Raw genomic sequence first — 24,528 nt, forward strand, 5'->3', positions numbered from 1 at the left:
TGGTGTATAGAAGATTAATCCAAAATGTATATATCTGGAGTTTAGGGTGGCAAAGTGTTACAAGGATCCAAGTTCCCCCGGGAGGGGTTAAAGTGTAATTAATCCTTTTTTTTTTCATCAAAATATCTAGAGAATTCACTAATGCATTTACCTTAGGCCCAAAAAAAAAAATTTCCCTTTCAAATTTTCCCAACAATTCTCTTTGTTTTCCTTTCAAATTTTCCCAACAATTTATATCAGCTTTTCAAATCTCCCCGTCTCCACGTTGCGTCTCGTATCAAATTAAGACCGTGCCTTCAGAGACCTCGTACAATTTCTCTCCTCTCTAAAACCCGGTCCATATTCCAGTCTAACCCACGATCTCCTTGCATTCAAAGTCAATTTCCCGCTGCCTCTATCCACTGACCAGTCACCACGATCATCACACATTTAAATCTAAGCCACCAGCTTTGATTCAGCCATTGATGAACCACCACAATTCTTCTCTTTGTCATCATCATTCTTCTTACTTTGCCACGAGAAACTAGACCAATATAAGAGGAGGAGAAGGTAAAAAATGCTGAACCCTTTGCCTTTCTTCTTACTATTCATCACAGCCAAGAGTTTTTCTACTTTAGCTGCAGCTGATGTTCAACTTGGGTCAACCCTCTCAGCTTCCGATCCCAACTCCAAATGGACTTCTCCAAGCCAGACCTTCACTTTTACCTTCATTTCTGATCCCTCTGGTGCTAGTTCAGCTCATTTTGCAGCCATAATTTACGATAACAGCCCCAATATTCCTATCTGGATTGCTGGTGGTTCTGACCTCGGCGCTGCTGATTCCACCGCCACCCTCCGCCTCCTGTCGAACGGCAATCTGGAGCTTCGCAACGGTTCATACAACTCCCTTGTCTGGCAGTCGTCCACCTCTAGGCGTGGGGCTGCATCCGCTGCTCTTGACGATTCAGGTAATTTTGCTCTTAGAAACGCCACCAGGTCGGATATTTGGTCAACTTTTGATAATCCGACCGATACTATTGTTCCGTCTCAGAATTTTACCAGAAATCATGTTTTGCGAAATGGGATTTATTCGTTTCGCTTGAGCAATAGTACTGGCAACTTAACTCTTATGTGGAATGAGTCCATTTTCTATTACAGTTCTGGGTTGAATTCATCGGCTACGGTCAACTGGACTTCACCAAGTTTAACCATTTCACCAATTGGGATAATAACCCTTTCTGATCTGCACCTTTCCGGCCCTTTATCCTCGGCTTATAGTAGTGATTATGCCGACGCAACAATTGTATTAAGGTTTGTGAAGTTGGATAATGATGGTAATTTGAGAATTTATAGCGTTGGGAAGGGTAGTGGGAGTAGAACTGTTACATGGTCTGCTGTAAGTGATCAATGTCGAGTGTTTGGATATTGTGGGAATTTTGGGATATGTGGTTATAATGAGACGGGACCGGTTTGCAGTTGTCCGTCACAGAATTTTGAACCAGTTGATCAGAGGGATGGTAGGAAAGGGTGTAAGATTAAGGTGAACCTTCAGAATTGTCAGGGATATAGGGCGATGATGCAGTTGGACCATACTGTGTTATTGACCTATCCCCCTGAATCAGATACAGATAATACTCAGGTTTTCTCTGCCTGTAAATCAAATTGTCTTCAGTCATATCCTTGTCTTGGATCAACTTCATTGGCTGATGGGACAGGGTTTTGTTATCAGAAAACTTCAAATTTCATCAGCGGCTACCAGTCGCCTGCACTTCCTAGCACTTCCTTTTTCAAGATATGCGGTCAACCTGAGCCTAGTCCTCCTGTTTTATCAGCTGACAGTGTTAAAAGGGATGGCTGGAGATTGAAAGCGTGGATAGTTGTGGTTGTGGTCTTGGTTACCATTTTGGGTTTGATCTTAGTTGAAGGTAGTACGTGGTGGTGGTGCTTTAGGGATAGCCCAAAATTTGGGGGAATGTCAGCTCAGTATGCGCTTCTTGAGTATGCCTCTGGTGCACCTGTCCAGTTCTCATATAAGGAGCTCCAACGGGCAACAAAAGGGTTTAAAGAAAAGCTTGGTGCAGGAGGATTTGGGGCTGTCTATAAAGGGGTTCTTGCTAATAGAACTGTTGCTGCAGTGAAACAGCTGGAGGGAATTGAGCAGGGTGAAAAACAGTTCAGAATGGAGGTTGCCACAATAAGCAGCACCCACCATTTGAATTTGGTTAGATTGATAGGATTTTGTTCTGAAGGGCGTCACCGACTACTGGTGTATGAGTTCATGAAAAATGGTTCGCTGGATAACTTTCTCTTCACCACTGAAGAGCATTCAGGAAAGATATTGAGTTGGGAATCTCGTTATAACATTGCACTAGGGACTGCAAGGGGGATTACATATCTTCATGAAGAGTGTCGAGATTGTATTGTGCACTGTGATATAAAGCCTGAAAACATTCTCTTGGATGAAAATTACAATGCCAAAGTATCAGATTTTGGCCTTGCGAAACTTATTAATCCCAAGGACCACAGGTATCGAACCTTGACAAGTGTAACGGAAACAAGAGGATATTTGGCTCCTGAGTGGCTTGCTAATCTTCCAATAACTTCAAAATCTGATGTATATAGCTTTGGAATGGTATTATTGGAGATAGTAAGTGGAAAAAGGAACTTTGAAGTCTCAGCTGAGACTAACAATAAAAAGTTTTCTTTGTGGGCTTATGAGGAATTTGATAAGGGCAATACTGAAGCAATTTTTGATAAACAGCTTTCTAAGCATGAGATAGATATAGAGCAAGTGATGAGGGCAATTCAAGTTAGCTTTTGGTGCATCCAAGAGCAACCAGCTCAGAGGCCTGTAATGGGTAAGGTTGTTCAGATGCTAGAAGGCATTATTGATATTGGTAAACCACCCATTCCTAAGGGTGTCACAGAGGGATCTGTCAGTGGGACTAGCATAAACGCTAGTAGTATCAGTGCCTTTTCCACAATTGCAGCTTCAGCTCCAGCTCCCTCGTCATCTTCGTCAGTTCAAACTCGTGGAATTTTGTCTTCTGTTTCAGCAAGGAATACAGAGAGAGCATCTTCATCACTTCTTCAGTCCGAAGCTAAGTCTGCATTATGATATGATTCACAGTTTGCCAGCAGGGAGTATTTTTCGGATTCACAAAAGTCAGTCTACCAGCAGAAGATTTGGTAATTTTTAATTTGCTATAGTAAATTATTTGGTAATTGTATCTTGCAATACTTATAGCTAGTGCAACATTGATCACATGTGTATGGCTTCGTAATAGAGTTTAGCTGCTTGTGAAAGTGTATAATTGTAGTACAGAACATGTGTGAATGATAGTATCTAAAGTTTTAAATGTCAGAATTTACTGCAAGTTTAAGTGTGAAAATTAGACAGCGCTAGCAAGTTCAAACAAAAATATTAAAACAAGGTTGAGGGTCTTGACATCACTTGGCTATAAATTTGCATTGACCTTCATTTTCAACACACTCTCAAAGCACTTGAAGTAGACCCAGCACAGAAGATTAGATGAAACCTCTGCAGCCCTTCATTATAATTGTGAGAAAAGAAGAGGGACCTGTAGTCAAATTGCATGAAGCACTCGTAAGATTGATCATTTAATATTGTGATCCACTTGTTTATGGTTTTTTTTTTCAAGGTCACTCGTAAATATTTGCTTCTGTCTCATAGTAACTGTTTGATCTTTTCAACCGGTGGATGCCCTGCCTAAAATAATATTGGTTTTGATATATGGTCTGCTTAAGTTTTTTCTTTTAGTTAGTTTGAGCTAAGAGCGTTTTTGATGACTCCCTTTCCTCCTTGAGATTAAGATTTAGGGGTTTCTGACATTTTGCTGTTTCTTTTTTCTCAAACCAAAGAACGATAATTTTTGAAATGAACTGTCCACCAGCGTGTAGCTTTTGGAGACTTAAACTATTGTAACTTATTCTTGCTGCATGGATGTTATTGTTTCCAAAAGTTCTAGAAGACCTTACCAAGTAGCAGCATATTGCAGACACCTGACATAATATTTGATTTGCTATATGGTCTGCTTGAATTTTTTCTTTTAGCTAATTCAGGCAACAGTGTTTTAGACGACTCTTTTTCCTCAAGATTCAGATTTAGGGGTATCAGACATTTGCTCTTTCTTTTTTCTCGAATCAAAGAATGATACTCATTCAAATGAACCGTCTACCAGCATGTAGCTTTTGGAGATTTAAAACCATTATATCTTAGGGGCCGCTTGGTTAAAGGATTTGGAAATCACATAATAGAATAAACCCCTTATTTATTGCTTGGGTTAAATCTATCGGAATGCAATTTTTGGAATCATTTCTAAAAAAACCGGATTTCTCCCATTCCTGACCAAGTTGGGAGGTTTTGTGAAATCCCACGTTTGATTCCAAAGCTAATAAATAGTAATAATTTTTTTCATTTCATGTCACTTATTGCTTCACCATCTCTCTTCTATTTCCATCATATTCTCCTATTTGCTTCCTTCCCCATATCAGACCGGCCTTTCCCTTTCCTCTATCCCACTTATTCCAATCTTCTAATTTCTCTCTTACCGGTGTAGCAGGTCCCTTTTTTTCCAATCTTCCACAGCTGACGACGGCTCTTGAAATGTGAGAGTAATTTTTGTCGGCCAAAGAATCTCATCTTGATTGGTTTTTCAAATTAAGACAAAATTGTTCTCTTTTCTAGTTAGAATCTCCATATAACAGTTGTTCTTTTTTTTTTTTGGGAGTTGTATGGCTGCAATGGAGGAGGAGTTAAAGTGGTGGAGTGAGCGGCTGCAAAAACCCCACTCTCTCTTTCTTTCTTTCTTTTTTTTTTTTAAGTTGTTTAGAAACTAGATCTAATGATCTTCAAGTTACAAGTGGGGTTTCCGAAAACAGATTTTGTGATCTTGAAGTCCAAGAAAAATACCAGTTGATCCATTAATGGTCACTATGAAGTTCTGCAATTCGGTTAAGAAGGATGTTCTGCAATTGGATTAAGAACAAAAAGGAGAGAAGAAAAAGAAATTTAAAAATGATAAAATATTCAAATTTTAATGTAATATCCATTCCTGACAAATATCTACCAAGCGCTTGTTATTGTATTGATACCTTGACTACAACCCAATCAAAACCCATACTAATTTTTTGTATATGATTCCAATTACAATTTCGATTCGTCAACGTGAACCAAGCGGCACCTTATTCTTGCTGCATGGATGGTGTTACTTCCTAAAGTTTCGAAAGACCTTGTCATGTAGCAGCATATTGCAGGCAGTATAGTTGTTTCCCAAGGATATCAAAGGTGTGAAAGAAAAACTGACATAATTTTTGTGAATTGTACAAGGAGATGTCGGATTTAATTGGTTTTTTGGGTGACATAGATGTTGCATTTAGTCTATTGGTTTTGCTTTTGTTCTTTCTTGTATAAATTTTCTGTGGTTTTTCTGTTTAGGAGATAGCCTTGGTTAGTTGATGGGTTTAGTTTTTCTCTCCTTGACTGTAAAGTTAGGAATTGAGTGTATCATAAGAATGTATTGATGTAGTTCATGGTAAAATTCCATCAGACAACTTCTCGTATTTCCTCCTCCTCCTCTCTCTCTCTCTCTCTCTCTCTCAGCAGAATAAATTTTAGGTGTTTTCTCAAGCTATGTGGAGGGAAATATACATTTCATGATTGCTGTCTTTAGATATCGTCTTAGGAGTGGACTTTATTTGTTGATTGAAAGGATGCTCTTATATGAGAAAAGGTGGTCATAATTTAGAAGTGACTCGAGACATTTGCTATAAGAATTCTGATCCACTTTTTAAAGCTATTACAAGTGCTAGCAGATAAATGGTATGTCTAAGCATTTATCCAACAATATACATTCGACTTTTGTTGAGAAGGTTTTGATCTAGTAGTTAAGATTGAAATTCTTGGGATTAGAGGACCTAGCTCAAATCCTCCTTCCCCTTCTCTGCTTCTAATATCCCATTCCTCCCCTTGTTAGGAAAGAGTATATTGGATTTATTTTCTGTGTAGTCATTTTCTGAATTTTGACCACATAATAAATTGTTAGATTTCGTGGGGTTTTATCATATACATGGCATGCATTTTAACCCTATTCTCAGAAAAAATGTGCAAGTGACAAAATCTACTGTAAAACTGATCTACGTATGTTGATTAAGCTATTTGAATATTTCTGTCAGCTTTTCTTTTAAGTAGCATCTGCAAGGTAAAAGTATATGAGAGATTACAGATTGTAGCTTTCGATATAGGCATGTCAATGAGTAAGATTTGGATTGGATTCTTTTGATCTAAATTTAAATCCATTAAATTTAATTAGGCCCACATCTAGATCGAGATCCTTTAAAAAAGTTAATCCAAACCCAAACTCTCATGGATTTGGATATTTGATGGATTTCCTTAGGTATTTTTTTTGAACATACAGTGAAGAACTAAAGTAAAAATGTCTTAAAAATATATAGTGTTAAAAAATAACATAAAAACCAGCCAATTTTTGTTTTTAAATTAATAAAATAAACAGTCATGAAGTGTTATTGTATTAAATCCAATGGCCATATAATATAGGTTATCATATGTGCATGCAAGCGCGCCCGCGCACACACATACATACATGAGTTTTGACAGGATCTGATTTGAATTTGCGTATGGATAATAGAAAATCAAATCCTATCGAGACCTATAAATCTCTTATGAAGTTTAGGTTTGAATTTGAGAAATTAAATCTCAAGCCTTAAGTATATTGGGTTTAAATTGAATCTAAATAAGATCGGACCCATTGACTTACTTATTTCGATATATGCTACTATTCTAAGTTTGTGGAGAGTAGTATCTTTGTGAAGCTCTTCCTAGGATAATCTTCAAAAACTGCCCCTAAATGATAATCCGTTCCTTCGCTATTTCTTCTTTGCTTTTACGGTTTTGAATGCTAAGAGTTAGTTAGGAGCGTATTAGTTCATTCTGCAGAGGATGATTCTGTGTGTACTCTAATTATTTATAGGATGTGTTGAAGATCTTTTGAGGTTTGAGCAGCAACACTTCAATAAGATATTTTGACCGCTCGAAGTCAAAGAACAATGGAAGATGCTTTTGATTGGTTGAGACTTGAGAGTGAGGTCTATGTCAGAATTCTCGCGATCGGTTTTGATCATCAGTCTGGCGTTTGTGGTTCCGAAAGGAGGAAACGAAACGAAGTGATTGAAAAAGATAGTTTGTGGTCATTTGGACTTTAAGTATTTCAAATTTTCATTAGTTACAGATAGTTACAGTTAATTGAAAAAGAAACAATTTCCACCTTTTATCATAACTACTGTTGTAACTATGCTAAACAGGTCACTAGACAACTTGGATTGGCCGTATAATCAGACTTGTAACTACTACTTTTGATCTGGTATGAGTACACACAACAGCAAAACAGGTACAGTTTAAGCAAGTTCTGAGACTGATGATATTGAAATAAAAAAAAAAAACTGATGCTATTGAAATGGAATATGTATATATCAGAGAATAATATGTGAGAGTTCTGCACAATTCGATAGTACGGTATAAGAGAGAAAAAAATCCAATAATACAAACTCATTTTTGGATATGGAAATGCCCAATTTGTGGCGGACACAGAAAGTAGGCCATTTGATAGTCTCTAACTGAAGTTTATTATGAGCATTTGGTGCTGTTGGATGAGCCAAAGCAAATTCAGAGTTGCAACGCAACAGTCTTAAACGTACTAAATGCAATTAGACAACAGCGTTCTTGCCCCCTCACAAAATCCCTTTTACTAACTTTCAAGTAGCTAAATGGACTAGGATGCTAATCTATCGCAATGAATACCTCTACAATGACACCAATTAAAGGCATAAAGAACCTGGCACAGCCTGAAGGATTGTTGGAACAGCATTGGTCGCTAGACAACTTGGAATGGCCAAATCAAATCCTACAAAATATGTATGTTTTGCCATCATTTTCTTATCTCCACAAAGAAGAAGAAGAAGAAGAAGCAGAAGTGTAATAATAAAGACTATTTGATATAAAAAATAATTAACCAAGCAGTTAGCTTAATTCAGGATGTTACAACAAATATGGAAATTAACAGTTTTCCATTTGCTGTACTTTAGAAAACAAACCAATTTAGCGAGGTGCCTTCTTCTTTCCAGCAACAGTAACCTTCTTGCCCTTCAGGGTCCGGCAGTTGTTCTTTGTACGTTGCCCTCTACAGGGCAATCCCTGAATATGCCGCCTCACACCTCGGTAACATTGGATCTCCTTTAGCCTCCTAATTGCAAGTGCAGTAGACCTCCTCCACAAATTTTACCCAGATAATCAGGCAGCATTGGCACAGAAAAATGTAAAAAGCTCTAGTCATGTTATGCACATAGTCGAAACAAATTGTACTTGCATTCAAATTCAGCTCTTATTGGTCCTATTTAATAACATGAATAATGCTATAGCCATACTAACGAAAAAAAAACAAGGAACATAAACGAGGATGAGACATGTTATGCAGATAAACTATTTTACATTTTTCGCTTGTCCACTATTTTACATTTGGCTTGTAAACCAGTGAGTCTCCTTGTATTAATGTTGACCACTCAAGATGGGAGTGTTTTATTTCCTTTTCCCTTGTCCTGTATTCCCTTAAATACAGAACAGAGAGATTGCCTGACAACCCTGAAATTTCATTTTTAACATGTATATCACAACCTATTAGCACCAGGAAAAATAGCTTTCTTCGCTTCATTTTGCCAATTCAACCTTTCCAAGTACATTACCTAGTGCTTGCAATAGCATTGACATACTATGCATACCCTGCATCTGATTTGGGGTACATTAATTTGACATTGAAATTAATTCTCAAGATCCAGCTTTATACATCAAACTGAACATGTCAATAATAACTACAACATAAGCCCATTTAAAAACCTAATGAATTGATAAGATGTGTCATTTGGGAAAGGGATGGGCTGAGTGGTACGATGGCATAAGTGAGAGATTCCGGATTCGAGATCTCCCACTTACACTAAAAAAATTTCAAAAAAGATGTGCCATCCCATAAAAATAAACAAGCAAACGAGCCCATCATGCAACAAGTTGCATTCTAGATAACCATAGCAAGAATAAATAAATCACGCCTTTACTTCATAAAACAAATTTAAAGCTCCAGTGTAAAAATTTCCAAATCCATTTGCTAAGGAATTGCATTCTATGGAATTTCTTTAAGGGTTTAATGCAATACAGTTCCAATTCAAACAACAGCTTATGAAGCCACAATTAAGCCAGCAAACTAGCTAGAACCCTTTTAACTGGACCCCTAAAACCCCTCCAAAAATAAAAGAAAACAGAAAAGAGAAAAATACTACCCTCAACAGATAACAAGAAAAAAAAAATGTTCCTTCAGGCATTAATTGAAAAGGAAAAGAAAAACATACAAGATCTCCTTCAATCATGTACTGGGTGACTTCTTCACGGAGAGAGGTGAGTTCTTCTTCAGACAAGTCCTTTGTGAATTTGTTGTCCATTCCAAGGTCCACCAGTATCTGCTTAGCCGTTGTACGCCCAATTCCATGAATATACTGCAAAGAAAACTCCACCTTTTGCTGTTTGGTATCTCCACTCCTCCCACACGAGCACAACTTATACTCAACCCACCAATCTAGCACCCGTCAACTAAAATATGACAAAAGAGGAAAAAAAAAACGATAATCGAAGAAATCTACCTTTGGGGGAACTGATGAGGCGGGCAAAGAGAAGGAACTGGAGGTGCGTTTTGAAGAGGTAGTGTTGCAGATGAGGAAAATGAAGGTAGTACAGGTACGGCTAGTGATTGTGCCATGATTTTTTGTTTTGTATTTCAATTTGCTATTGATTTGTGGCTTCAAGAGGCTGGGTGGAAAAAAGAGAGGAAGTTTCACGTTTATGAAACTTTCTTATCCTCTCCCCGTCTCCCGGCAGGAAGGGGACTAAGAGATAGGGACCAATTTGGCTCCCAAATTATCTTACTTGTGTCAATTTAGTCTCTATATTTTAGTGTTGACCGATTAGATACCTAAACTTAAGATGCAGGTCCCAATTGAGGCGCTCCACCGCAAGGCCACAAGCAAAATCAAGCGGTTGTCAAATTGACCAAATTTATAGAGGTATTTTTGAGACATCACTTATGCGGGTGTAATAAAGCCAAGTAAATTGTGCGTTAAAACAACAAATTCAAATTGAGGAGCTTAATTTGCAGATTTTCTCAATTGGAGAGCTAGGGTTCATTGGAAAAAAGGAATGTCTCCTCAAATTCTCAAAATTGTGTATAGAATCATTGCAAATGCATCTAAGGAGAAATTGGGCCAAAGCAACATCAAGCTCAGCTAGTGTTTCAAGTAATCTAGGTTCAAATCAACCTTCATCTCTCCTTTCCACTAAGCTCATCAGTTTCTGTCTCGAGTAGAACTTGGATTTGATCGCAGGAGTTCCTCACAATAGTCCTATATTTTTTGTACTATTTCTTCTAGTTTACTTGGATCAATACCTTAGCCTTTGCAAATGTTTTGTGAACATGATCTTTTGTAATATGCACATTCAATTCTTAATGCGCTTTTCCTTAAACTCTCTAACTGAAATCTTCTCATTCAATTGCAAGAACTTCTTGTAATGTACATTTAGGAATCCTAAGTTTGCTAGCTTATGGTAGAATGCCCTTCCACATTGATGTTCTAGCCTTATGATTCATATGACAAAGGCATCACTATTTGGTTCATTAGTAGCATAAGCAAACCATTTGCACTTGACATTCTTGCATTTTGCACTTATTTTTTTGCCATCATTTTTTTTCTGACCATGGTCCTTGCCCCACATCACCTCATAGAAGTCAGCTGCTTGCTTGAATAATGTCTTTGTGTCAAACAGCAGCCCAATAAAAAATTTTGGGTCCTTCATGCCAATTTCTAGTCTAAACAGAACATATTTTGGCTCCTTTGGTGCACTAACTTCATTCAAGGACCCATAGTGGCTGTTTAACTCCTCTGTGCTCATTGAGTCTAGTTCTTCTTAGAGAAAAATCTGCTTTCCATCATAAATGTTGAAATCAATAACAAAAGTGTCTTTTACTTATGCATTTTCTTACTTAGATGTGTGTGCTTTTTTCCTCTTCTATTTAGCAATTGTTCTTGAAACTTTTCCCTAAATACCAGCCTCTACATTGCCAATCTGATCTTCAAGTGACATATCAACATTTGATGTATAGTTCTTGTATATCATGTCATCATCATCTTTGCTGAAGTTATAATCACTGTCATGAAATCTTTCGCAACCATCATCACTATCACAGCCTCATCATCATCTTCTACTGAAGTTATAATCACTGTCATGAAATCTTTCGCAACCATCATCACTATCACAGCCTCATCATCATCTTCTACAGTTTGACTACCTCTCGTTTTGCCCTTTTCTTTTTACCCTCATCAACTTCTTCAACTGTTACATGAACTAGGAGTTCATCATTCCAAAAGAAGTCATCAAATGTCATGTCTATATGAAACAAGTCTTCATATGCTTTCTTAGCAGTTGAGCAGCCCTTACTAGCATCATCTTCATCTACTTTCATCAACAAGTCTTCAATTTTAGCAATTGTGTAGCCCATACTAGCATTCAAAAATCTGATATGAAACTCATGGACTACATAAAGTTCAACTTTATCACTATGTTTACCTATAGAAGCCATATCCCAAACATCCTTCCCAACATGTACTTCCCTAAGTCTGAACTTGCCATCTATTGTAGGGATTCTATACATGTATCTAGAATCTTTAGGACACTCAAAATATGCACGGTAAATCTTTATAATTTTCAAGTTTAGTCTCATGGCAATAACCCCTCAAAAAGCTCCATGCTATCCCCTACGAATTTTTGTTCTGTTTCTTCCACATAAGCCCTGCCATAGTAAATGGCCATATAAATGCATCCAAGTGTTCACCTGTCATAATTTGCAAAAAAATGACAAAAGAAAAACATATGTTAAACCTTTAGCAACACATGCTCATATTTGCCTTTTCATGAACATGAAAGCAACCTTTCAAATTAACTCAAATTAATTTAAGCCTTAGGGACCACATGAACTATCTGCTTTCAAGGAAAAACATAAAAAAATCAATTGATCCCATATGAGTAATGCAGTATAATAAACACAATTGCAAGCTAGACAATCCAACCCCACATATCATTAAATAGTTTAGCAGATCCTTAGTGATCACATGAACCCTCTTTTTCCTAAAAAAATCAAATAAAACAAAACCTTTTCTAGTTTCTCATCAGATGATCCATCCGAGTAATGTAGTTTATTTAACACAATTGTAAGCAAATAAACCAACTCCACGTATCATTTAAAAATTTAACATATCAAGAAAAAATGATTTCTAAATATTTGAACTTACTAGTTTTGTTCAATTGCCTTTCATCAAAATTACCTTTGATGCTCGATTCACACCCCATTTTGTCTGTCGTTGCAGTCCCATTGCCCTCCTCTTTCTTATCCGTCATCAATTGCCTAAATTTTGCCCAAATATCTCTCAGATTAAAACCCTAGCTTTGTTCTACATAAGTTGCTTTCAGTTTTGGTATTTTCTTAGAGTTTTATCTCATGTAAAAAGTGATTTTGCTTGACTTTATTACAGTCCCATAAGTGATGTTTCGAAAGTACCCCCTCTATTTGGTCAATTTGAATTAAACTCAACTTTTGTTGGTGGTGCCACCATGAAGGGCCTCAATTGGATTTGCATCTTAAGTTAAGGTATCTAATTAGTCAAGAAAAAAAGTATGGGAACTAAATTTGTGACGACCCCACATCCCCCTATGGCGTACCCAAGGGTTTGGCGGACCTCCTGTCCAACTTTTGCCATGACTCATTTACTTACATTCTTGAAATAGCCTTTCACACCTCCAGATTTACATAAATGTTCCATTCATTTAAGAATTTCAACTTAATTTACACCCTAAAAGTGAAAAATAGGATTTCATTACCAAAGATTCCAAAATACATTTCATATACAAAAGTACAAGTATACGAAGATTATATATATTATTTCACGCTTACTTGCTCTAGCCTCCATTCCTATAAGGAAAACAAAACTAAAAAAATGAGCTAAAACCCCAATGAGGTTCCAAAACGAGCAATTAGGTAGATAAAATATGAAAGTATTACATTTAACATTTTACACACTTTGTACAGTAATAAACAATCATTCAAGAAACAAATATTCAATCATTGGAAGGATACGTGCTCACTTGGAACCATTCATTCATTCAATCATTCATCTCCGACCATTTCTCCCTTATACCTCTGAAACATGAATTGAAAATAAAAACTCCTTCAGTGATCATTTCATTCAGTCAGTTATTTTATTCACTGGCCAGTACTCCACCAGACTTCGTGGTCATATTCGAGTATACCAAAACAGTGGCTCACGGTCACCAATCTACCCGACTGAGTCCGCTTCTGGCTCGAATAGGCTAGAGACGAAGGGCAAGAGCCCAGTTCAGCAAAAGGTCTACATTCATGCACAAGTAATATTCAATCATTTGATCATTGAAAATTCACATTCACTTATGTCGAGTACGATAAAGTACACCCTCGCCTAACAGTCAAGCAAACATTCACAACACTCACCGATATCAGTAGTCAAGCAAACATTCACATTCATTGAAAAGCGTTTAACAGTCAAGCAAACATTCATAACATTCCACATAGTCATTGGAAGAACAGCATGCAAGGAACACTCATCGATATCAGTAGATTAAATGTCAACTCTCTGGATGATAACCTTGATCGTTACCAAACCCTGAGGCAAGATTCACAATCACAATAGATTTAAACTTAGTGGATTCAACTAGCCAAAACATACACGTCTAGTATTCCAAGGTATTCCATATACTTCTCACTTTGAATTCAAGACTTTAAGATAAAATCCAACACAAGTATTCTAAAAGTGAGAAAAGCAATTTAAGCGTCCAAGATCACACCAAATTAAGGTTTAGGACCTAGAAAAGTTTTGCCAAAGTTTTCCAAATCCCTCTTAATTCATTTGACAAAAATTTCAACTTTGGTGACAATCTTTGAAAAACATAACTTGAGTTCCGTAGGTCAGAAAATCATAAAACTTATACCATTAGAAAATAGATACGAAGCACTAGAAGACATTTTCATAAAATTCAACTCATATGTTAGTCAAATATCAGTTCAAACTCACTGCTATCTCATGTACAAAAGCAGAACATTGATGGTTTTCAAGAAATTTTACAGATTTGCTGGTATTTGTAAGACTTGAATCAAACCCTGAATTTTATGTCGTTGAAAGTACTATGAGTCTAGTTTCAAACGCAATAAACAAAACTCAATTCTGACTTTCTTATACGAAGTTATAATCAATTTTTCAAAGCTGCACATGACTTCCTGCAAAAATTTTCTAGCATGCTATTAGTTTGGAAAACTAAGTTTTTTCCCTCCTTAAACCTCTTTGTTTTGGTTCAAAACTAACACACATGCAAAGAAAAAGATTGTAATAAGTGTTTTGAGAAATACATATACAAGAGGAAGATAAAATGCCCTAAATTCACCCCTTAATCCTCACTTGACCAACAAGGAGAAAATTCAGCAATATGTCTCCATTTTTCTTCAAGTTAAACATCCAATTCAAGTCTTAGTTTCATAGTAAATAAACCTCATTCAAGGCCACATATTGTAGGAGACAAATGGTGCATACACTAAGCCACAAAACTATCAACTTTGAACATATATAATAAGCTCCAAATCACTTACACCAAAACTGAAAATTTTCAACTCAAGGCTGGAAATTGTAACTAAAGCTGGAAATTCGAATATAGAAGCTAGAAAACCTCATCTCAAGGCTAAAAAGTTCATCCAACCTCATATCCAAGCTAATCCATTCATATCAAGGTGTTCCAATACATTTCAAAACTGAAAATTACAGCCTACTAAGTAAAACCGTGAAATCTTTCATAAAATCCATCATAATCAAGTCATGTGTTGCTTAAATGACAAAATAAGAAGGAAAAAAAGATGTTCTTAATACATCAAAACCCCCAAAATAAGTTGCAAGATAAGAACTTTCTTCCTCCCAAAAGCTCCACCAAGCTCACCTGCAAGCTTTCCCCAAGATTGATCGAAGTGGATTCGAGTTTCACATTGATTTCTCAGGAATCAAGCAAGAAATCAAGTTGAAAAATTGAGAATTTTCTCTCTCTTTTCTCTCATAAATTTCGGCCAAGAAGGGGAGGAAAGTGAAGGCTTTTAGTTGTGAAAATAAGAGATAAAGGCAAGGCTTAGTTTGGTCAAAGAGGGCTTAGATTATTGACACATGACAAGGCTTGGTTCAAGCCTATCTCTTTGTCTCTTGTTTGTCTCTAATTTCCAAGATAACTATGGTTTCTCTAATATACTCTTAATATTTCTAATCACATAATTCCTATAGTACCACACTTGTTCTCGTCCACCAAATTTAACGCACATATCTCACTAGTTAGTCAAACTAACTTAATACTCTACAAAACTTAACATGCACTAAAATATAAAAAAAAAAAGAGAAAAATGTTAACTTAACCTTTAAAATCACTATCAAATTAAGGCTAGCAAATAAGCAAGTAAAGTAAAATAAAAGAAAATATAAATAGAATTTTAAAAAATAGAAGAAAATTTAAAAATAATTTTCGGGTCCTCACACTCTCTCCCTTTTAAGAAAATTTCGTCCTCAAAATTTTTATCATCCATTGCCTCAGATGACTCCAGAGCTGATTGCTTGTCTATGGTGTATACCCACGCTAGTACTCTTGGTCTGTTCCCTATTTCATTAGCTTGTCTAGGGTTAGTTTTATCCCCATGTTGAGCATTATTCCCTCGTTGCTGCTTCTTCGAGCAGTTGTTAATTTAATAGCAGTACTCCCACAAACTAAGCACTTTCGCTCCTTCCTCTAGCAATCATCTTCAGTGTGATTTGTCTTCTCACAGTATCCACAGGCCAAGCGAGGAGCCACTTTTTGGCCTAGTAGGGTATGATAAGGAAGATATGGGATCTATTTTTGCATCTATATTTGCCTTATTGACTTCAATGCCTTTAGATGGCACTACATAGCCTAGAATTATCCCGCACTTAACCATAAAGTGACACTTTTTTCAATTAGTATGAGATTAGTTTCAATACATATTTTAAGAATAAGAGTCAAATTCTCAAGGTATTCGTCGAAACTATCTCCATCGATACTAAAATCATCCATAAAGACCTCTATTATTTTCTCAGCATGTTGAGAGAAAATACTTACCATACACCTTTGAAAAGTTGCAGGAGCGTTACATAACTCAAATGGCATTTTTCTATAGCGAAGGTACCTAATGGGCACGTGAAAGTAGTCTTTCCTGGTCTTCCAGTGGTTTTTGCAATCTAAAAGTATTCTGAAAAATCATCCAAAAAGTAGTAGTAAGCATGACAAGCTATTTTTCAACCATTTGATCAATAAAAGGCAAAGGATAGTGGTCCTTTTTGGTGATGGCATTTAGCTTTCGATAGTCGATGCATTGCCGTCATCCCATTGGTTTGTGAACAAGAACCAGCTCCCCATTGTGATTAGCTTCTACCATGATTCCGACCTTCTTTTGAATGAAATGCACTGGACTTATCCATGGACTATTAGAGACGACATAAATCATTTCCACATCCAACAACTTGAGTATTTCCTTTTTTACAACTTTTATCATGAGAAGATTTAGCCTCCTTTACGCTTGTCTTACATGCTTTACGTCATCTTCAAGCCATATTCTATGCATGCAAAAAGAGAGGTCTATACCTTTGATGTCAGCTATTGTCCATCTTATTGCCTTTTTGTGATCTTTTAGGATGCGAATCAATCTCTCCTCCTGACTAGGGTCTAATTTTGCAGAAATAATGATCGAGAGTGTCTTTTTACCTTCTAGATATGCATACTTCAAGTGCTTCGGTAGAGACTTTAGTTCCACTTTAGGTGCCTGTACCACAGAAGTTAACAACTTTTGATGAGACTCTGGTGTGAAAATAGTTGCAAGTTCATATCTTGTCTTAGTAGAAGCTAATGACTGCAGTGTTTCAACCATGCATTCTAACTCTGCTCCTAGTTCCACATCATAAGTTGCCCCCAACTTGAGATGTTTAGTGAGAACAACTTCTAACTCATTTCTGCTATCAATCTCAAAAATTTCCTGTACTACAAGGTCAATCACACTCATAACAAAGACAGAATGAGAGTCAGATGGATATTTCATAACTTCAAATATATTGAAATGGACCACCTTCTCATCAAATTCCATTGTAAGTGTGCCCTACTTAACATTTATTTTTGTCCCAACTTTGCTCAAAAAAAGGTCTTCCTAGTATAACTGATGATGAATTTAGCGAACGTTCATCATTCATGTCAAGCACAGAAAAGTTAGTAGAAAACACCAATTCATTAATTTGGACCAAGACATCTTCAACTAATCCATTGTGCTATGCATTGGTACGATCAGCTAATTGAATTATAATATTTGTTTTCTTTAAGGGTCCTAGATTTAAGAAGGTATAAATACTCTTCGATATATATTAATTGAAACTGCTAACTCTAGCATAGCCTTCCTAATCCTAGTGTTTCCTATACGACAAGGGATAGAAAATATATGTAGATTTCCACACATTGGTGGTAGTTTCTTTTGCAACATTGCTGAAGCATTTTCCCCCACTACAATTCTTTCATCGCCTCTCAATTTCTTCCGATTGACACGTAAATCCTTAAAAATTTGGCATACCCAGGCACCTGCTTAATTGCATCTAACAGAGGGATGTTTATCTCCACCTTCCTGAATACCTCTAGGATCTCTTTCTCCTTGTCATGCCTTTTTACCTTCTCCAACCTGCTAGAAAAGGTGATGGGTTAGTATTAACTTTAATTGAAGGGTTCAGATTTACCTCAGGAGTTGTCTCATTTCTTGCTTCTTCCTCCAACTCCTTTTCAATTTGATCATTGCTCTTGTTCTTCGAAACTACATGTTTTGGCCCTTCAATTTTCTTCCTAGTTCTGAGGATCATGGCGCTTACATTCTTTGGATTCATCTCAGGTTGAGAAGGTAGTCTCTCTCGTCCTTGAAACTCTGGACGGTTTATCGTAGAGGTCAGCTAATTCACCCAATTTCTTAGATCTTGTATACTTGCATCCATCCTCTACTGAAACTACAAGGTATTTTGTTGAAGTTGTGCGGTGTTAGCAACCAATGTGTTCACCATATCCTCAAGAGATGTATTTGTCTTGGATGAAGAGGATTGAGGTCTTGATGGGTGTTGTGGCTCAAACCCTTGTTATCTATTAGGGACCGAATTCTACCTATTTCCTCCATAACTAAAATTTGGACGGTCCTTCCAACTCAAATTATTCGTATTAGAGTAAGGATCATACTGTCTACAGGGCGCGAGCGCGTATCCAACTATATTTACTTGTTCCGTGCTATCATTTCATAGCATTGGATACCCATCAGTTGGGTGACTAACATCCTTGCAGATTCCACGTCTTGATATGTTGCATATTTTCCATTGTCATTTGGCGAACCATAGAAGTCAACTCTGCCAACTGCACTTGCACCCATGAAATACTTACCTCATTTACGCGATGAGTTAGAGTATCCTCTCTTGTGCCGAGCTACTGGTAGTTTTCAGCCATCCCCTCAATTAACTCCCAAGGTTCTCGAGGGGTTTTATTCACTAAAGCACCTCCACTTGCAACGTCGATGGTACTCCTACCTCTGTAGAGCAGGTCTTCATAGAAGTACTGGATGAGGAGTTGTTTTTGCTAATTTGATGTTAGGGACAGCTGGTGCATAACTTTTTGAATCTCTTCCAATATTCATAGAGGGACTCCTCGGAATTCTGCTTAATTCCACAGATCTTTTTTTGTAAGCTGGCAGTCCGAGATGCAGGGAAATATTTTTTCAAGAACTTTCTTTTCATGTTTGTCCATGTTGTGATACTCCCTGCTGGCATGTAGTATAGCCAATCCTTGGCAGCCCCTTTCAATGAAAAATGGAATGCCCCCATCTTGATTTGCTCCTCAATGACACCAGGTAGCTTTATACTTGTGCAAACTATTGTGAACTCATACAGGTGTCGCGTCCCATTTTTATTGAAAAAAATAAAATTTACAGGTTTAGAAAAATGAATATTGATTTATTTTGATTGAAAATGAGTTTTTGATTTGTAGAGAATAAATAAAGGAAAAAGGGCATAAAATGAGGTTTAAAAGTGCGATGATTTGGTGCAAAATAATAGTTTAAAAGGAGTTTTTAATGAATAATAGGAGTTGCCACTTGGTATTGAGTTAAGGTGTACCAAGTTACCTAAAAATTTTAAAATAAAAAAATAGAGAAAACCCTTTTTAAACGACTCCAAATCCTCAAAAATCAGAGAAAAAAGTTCGTGAGTCACAATTGAAGAAAGGGAAGGCAAGGATAAAATTCAAGGCACTCTTTCAATCTAGCCAAGGCTAGTTGTGTGATTTAGTCAGAAATTTTTCTTAGTTTAACCTAAAAACCTATCACATTTGGATGTCACTTATATGAATGCAATCCTAGACCTAATGGTTATCGGAAGGATCAATATGTCTTTTCAAATCTTGATTGATGCAAGTCACATTAATTGTGATGTCCAAAAGTGACTCTTTGAAGAGGTCACGAAATTTGCAAAAATGAGACTTGAAGAAAAATAATAATATATAAATTTACATGACCAAAGGGAATGCATCATAACGGGTGCGAGGAACTAATATTCGTGACTTTTAATTTTCCCTTTAATAGAGGGAATACGAGTATGCTAAGGTTAGAGAACCATACTCGTCCATATCCCATATTTGAAAGGTTATTTTCCTAATTTAATCAAACAAATGCACTAATCTACTCCTAACTTTCCTTAAATGAAATGCATGTCTAATGTCATGTCTCACACATAGGGATAAGGAATATATATATGGAGAATATGGGATAAGGAATATATATATATATAAGAAAAATATGGGATAAGGGATATACATATATGGGAATATAGGATAAGGGATATACATATAAGGGAAATATCATACAAAAATAATAAAAGACCCTAAGAAGTAGAAAATATGCATGAAAATGTAGTGATTGTCACACAAATATGATCTAACGTGTGGATAGTCCCTAAGAGTCTAGCGTTGGTCTAGCCCATGTCTATGAGTTTCTACTAGCGTTGGACTAGCGAGAAAACGGAGAAAAGGGCCACAATTAGCGTTGGACTAATGTGGTGACATCGTACATTCATTATAATCAAATAAATCATATAAGACAAAATAAAAGCAAGTAAACACATAATATCACATAAAACACATAGCACATAAGCATGATATCTAGATGCGAGACTTAAAAAAGCGAGTAACATGTAAGTACATAAGCATGCAAAACACATAAAGCAAATAAAACAAATAAAAACATAACTATTACATTTAGGGTCCTAATTACAATCTAAAGGGGGAAGAAATAAAATAAATAACTAACTATTACATATTCTATCTAGATACATATCTTGAACCCCCTAACTATTATAATTTGACATTTAAATGCCTCTTAAATAATCAAAAATTAAATTAAATTAAACATACAAAACTGAAAACACATAAAGTGAATAAATAAATACAAAACTAAAAACACACCAAATACTTACCTGTAGTTATTTTACAGTGAACTAAAACAAGCAAACATACAAAGGTCAGTGGGATAAAAAAACCAAGCCTATCGAGGTTGGTTGGATAAAACCCAAGCCTAACAAGATAAAAACAGTCAGTATGATACAACTGAAGCCTGCCGAGATTGGTGGGATAAAACCCAAACCCAACAAGATAAAAATGGTCAGTAGAATACAACTCAAACCTGCTGAGGTTGGTAGGATAAAATCTAAACCCAACAAGATAAAAAAAAGGTCAGTGGGATACAACCCAAACCTGTCGAGATTGGTGAGATAAAATCCAAACCCAACAAAATAAAATGATCAGTGGGATACAACCAAACCTGCCGAGGTTGATGGGATAAAACTCAGACCCAACATGATAAAACGGTTAGTAGGATACAACCCAAGCCTGCCTAGGTTGGTGGGATAAAATCCAAACCCAACACGATAAAACCGTCAGTAGGATATAACCCAAACCTGTTGAGATTGGTGGGATATAACCCAAACCCAGTAAGATAAAAACGATCAGTGGGATACAACCTAAGCCTGTCGAGATTGGTAGGATAAAATTCAAACCCAACACGATAAAATGGTCAAGCAAAGTAAATTGACATAATTAGTATAGACACCAAAATTTTAATTTGGTTTAGTTAAATTTTTGCTTCATTTTTTATTTATTTATTTATTCTTGTTTTATTTTATTTTACTTTACTTTATTTTAGTTGATCAAATTGGTAGTAGAAAATTAGATTCATCATTCTTTTTAAAACATTATTATTATTATTATTGTTATTAAATTTCTAAAAAAAAAAGAAGAAGAAGAAAATTCTCAATAAAAATTCATTTTTATCTTTTTCAAACTCAATTTTTTTAAAATAAAATGACATTTTGTAAGGTAATTACAGATTAGCATTTTATTTATCAAAAATTGGTTTCGAAAAAAATACAAAATAAAAAATATATGGCACACATGCAACAGGGCCAAGTGGAGGCCATGCAAACTAGGTAGGTGGGGGGAGACAATGGACAAGTGTTTCTTTATTTCTTTGACAGCACATCATCTAAAGGATAGGTGGCTAGGACACTTGGAAGCCTAGGAAAAATTTGAAAAAAAAAAACAAACAAAAGGGAAAAGAAAAAACAAGGGAAGCTACGGGAAGGGGGAAAAGAAACCAAGCAAGAAAAAAGAAATAGCGACGGGCTAAAATAAAGAGGAAAAAAGAAAGGAAAAGGAAGCTACGGGGCTGAGGAACAAAAAAGGAGCAGCTACGGGAACAAGGGGAGAAAAAATCAAGAGAGAGTTTTCAGAAACAAGGGAAGGTTTCGACTGGGAAAACAAAGAAGGAAAAGTGGGAGAGGAAAGAATGAGAGAAACTGGGAAAAACAAAAAAAAAAAGCATGGGAAAGGGAAGAAGGAAGCTCGGGCAATAGGGGGAAGAAATGAGGAAAACTAGAAAGGAAGCTTCGGAGGAAAAAACCAGGAGCTTGGGGAAATTTAGGAAGGAAAAAGAAAACAACAGAAAGAGAGCAAAGAAAGGGAGAGTTACGGGCAAGAGAAAAAAAACAGCAAAGAAAAGAGAAAGAAAGAAATAGAAGGGTTTCGGGCAGGGGTAAAGAGAGAAAAGAAAGAAGAGTAAGGGAGGAGGAAGAGACAGTGGAGAGTAGGAGAAACAAATGAAAAATCCAAGGAGAGGCTTCAAGTTGACAGGGAAGAAATAAGAAACAAAAGAAAGGCAAGGAAAAAAAACAAAAAAAGAGGGTTTTCTGGGATAGGGGAGGAAGAGAGGAACGGGAGAAAGAATAGGAGGATGAGAGCACTACAGGAAAGTAGGCTTTTGTGACGTTTTCGCTGCGGCACAAGGAGAAAATGCAGCTAATAAACTGTACATTTCAAATTTTGTGGCAAAGTTGACAAAGGCGCATAATTTTTGTGGTAAAATGACGTAGTTTTAATGAATCTAGAAAAAGGTATTAAAAAAAAAGGGGAAACCGGCTTTCACTTCCAATGTCTCCATTCTCTGCTAATTTCAAATCTCCCACACTTCTTTCTTCCAAATTCTAAATTCTGATTCCGAATTCCCAATGAACTTATCTCGCTTTCTCTCTCTCTCTTTCTCTCTCTCTCAAATGGTCAAACCTAATTCCACCTCCTCCATTTTCCTCCGAATACGGCCAATGAATATGCGGCAACCACCTTCATCTTTGAGATACAAAGGAATTCCAGAAGAATAGACAGATTGATTGCTAATTGGTTTTGACGCCTGAAGCTTGGGTTTTAACACGAGGAAAATAGACCTCCTCCATTTTTATTCTCAGCAGTTGAAATCGATTCCCAATTGCAGTGCTTCTCCATGTAATTTTGATCATCGGTGAACTAATTGTAGCTTTGAGAGAACTTACCTAACAATTTTGCTAGCTATTCTGGTTCAAAAGCAAGGTAACTAAGCTCAATTCCTTTGCAATTTTTTTTCACTTTATTCATTTATTTTATGGTAAAATCAGAGAATTTATTACATGCCCTTAGTGCTCGGGAGTTTATAGACTTTTGTGGTTATTTTTATGTATTTTTTGTAATTCTTTAGAATATTTAATGTGACTTAAGGGGAGATAATAGGAGTTTACTCTCGTTTTAAAGAGTCCAGCCCATATTGCAGATGGAAATGAAATCGCCTGAGAAACTCAATACAGTCGTTGTCTTGAAACAACCAGATAGCAGCCGTTGGCAGAAGGTACATTTGAAGCTTAAGTGCACTCCATCCTCTGGTTTATATATTTGTCTGATTATCATGCTACTGATATTAGGTGTTATTTGTAATTCTGTCATAAATGCTTGTAAACAAATCTCCCTGTTCTTGGAGACTGGGATCACACAAATAGTTTAGGAGAAATCCCAACTTTGGAGCATAATCATTTCAAGAAAGTGGAAAATGGCAATCAAGTATTGCAGTTTTAGACCAAGTAATTCCTGATTTAATCCTTAAAAATGGTTACAAGGCATTCAAACTACTTAAAAATGCACTTGCTTATGGTAGCAAGAATTTTTGCTTCACACTATGACATGGTATGATAATATTGTAACACAAAATTGTTAAGCATGATTGCCTCTACGGGTATAATAGTAGGCCCGCCTTCTCTCATTATTAGCTTGGTGTTTGTGTTATTTACATAACTTCTATCAGGACCGACACTAATTATAACCATTCTATCTTGCAGTCACCCATGAGAGATTGTTGTAGAGTTTTGCCATCTAAAAGGAGCACAAATATATATATATATATATATATCTGGGTAGGCAAATGCAGAACGGATGAGGTGTAGTAGAAGCAGCAGGCAAGAAATTCAGCTAGGCATCTATTCTCTTTTCGTTTTCCTTTAATTTCAGTGGACATTTTTTGAACAGAACTCTGGGAATCATTTGCATCTGTGTCACTGGAAAATGTTGGCTGTTGCATTGCAATGTTCGGTGAACTAGCAGAATTCATGTGCGTTCCGGTCGGTAAGCCACCAAGTGAAGTCTGTGGAGGATTGTTAGATGATGATGCTTTTGGAGACTGGAAAGGAGAAGGATTGAGTTGCGGTTGTAGTAAGGTACTCAAGGAACACTTGGAGATGGCATCTGAACACCATTTCCTCCATAAGGACAGTTTGCACTACTCTTCGGGTTTTTGCTGTCTCAAGTTCATTGAGTTTTGATGACGCAGCCCACATATATATGGCACTAGTAAAGGAAGTTGCATGAGCCGAATTCAGTGGATTGTTTACATTTGCCATGCCATTTCTGGAAGGAAGTTGCAATTATTATGAAAATTGTTT

The 24,528-nt window shown here is 36.5% G+C and overlaps 1 protein-coding gene, 1 long non-coding RNA gene and 1 pseudogene across 2 annotated transcripts; 2 read left to right on the forward strand and 1 right to left on the reverse strand.

The window, feature by feature from the left end:
• The first annotated feature begins 276 nt into the window (after positions 1 to 276).
• Positions 277 to 3,356, forward strand: LOC113741560 (G-type lectin S-receptor-like serine/threonine-protein kinase At1g34300). Its single transcript, XM_027269097.2, has one exon. It carries the CDS (start codon positions 557 to 559, stop codon positions 3,095 to 3,097), a length of 2,541 nt encoding a protein of 846 aa, XP_027124898.1. The 5' UTR covers positions 277 to 556; the 3' UTR covers positions 3,098 to 3,356.
• A 4,254-nt stretch (positions 3,357 to 7,610) lies between these two features.
• On the reverse strand, positions 7,611 to 10,005 carry LOC113741562 (small ribosomal subunit protein uS13c-like; annotated as a pseudogene).
• Positions 10,006 to 21,883: 11,878 nt separating this feature from the next.
• On the forward strand, positions 21,884 to 24,058 carry LOC140038673 (uncharacterized). Its single transcript, XR_011842245.1, has 3 exons — positions 21,884 to 23,152; positions 23,370 to 23,444; positions 23,929 to 24,058. It is a non-coding gene; the product is annotated as an uncharacterized lncRNA (long non-coding RNA).
• The last annotated feature ends 470 nt before the right edge of the window (positions 24,059 to 24,528 follow it).

Source organism: Coffea arabica, chromosome 3e (assembly GCF_036785885.1).
Source record: "Coffea arabica cultivar ET-39 chromosome 3e, Coffea Arabica ET-39 HiFi, whole genome shotgun sequence".
In the NCBI taxonomy this organism is placed as follows: Eukaryota; Viridiplantae; Streptophyta; class Magnoliopsida; order Gentianales; family Rubiaceae; genus Coffea; species Coffea arabica.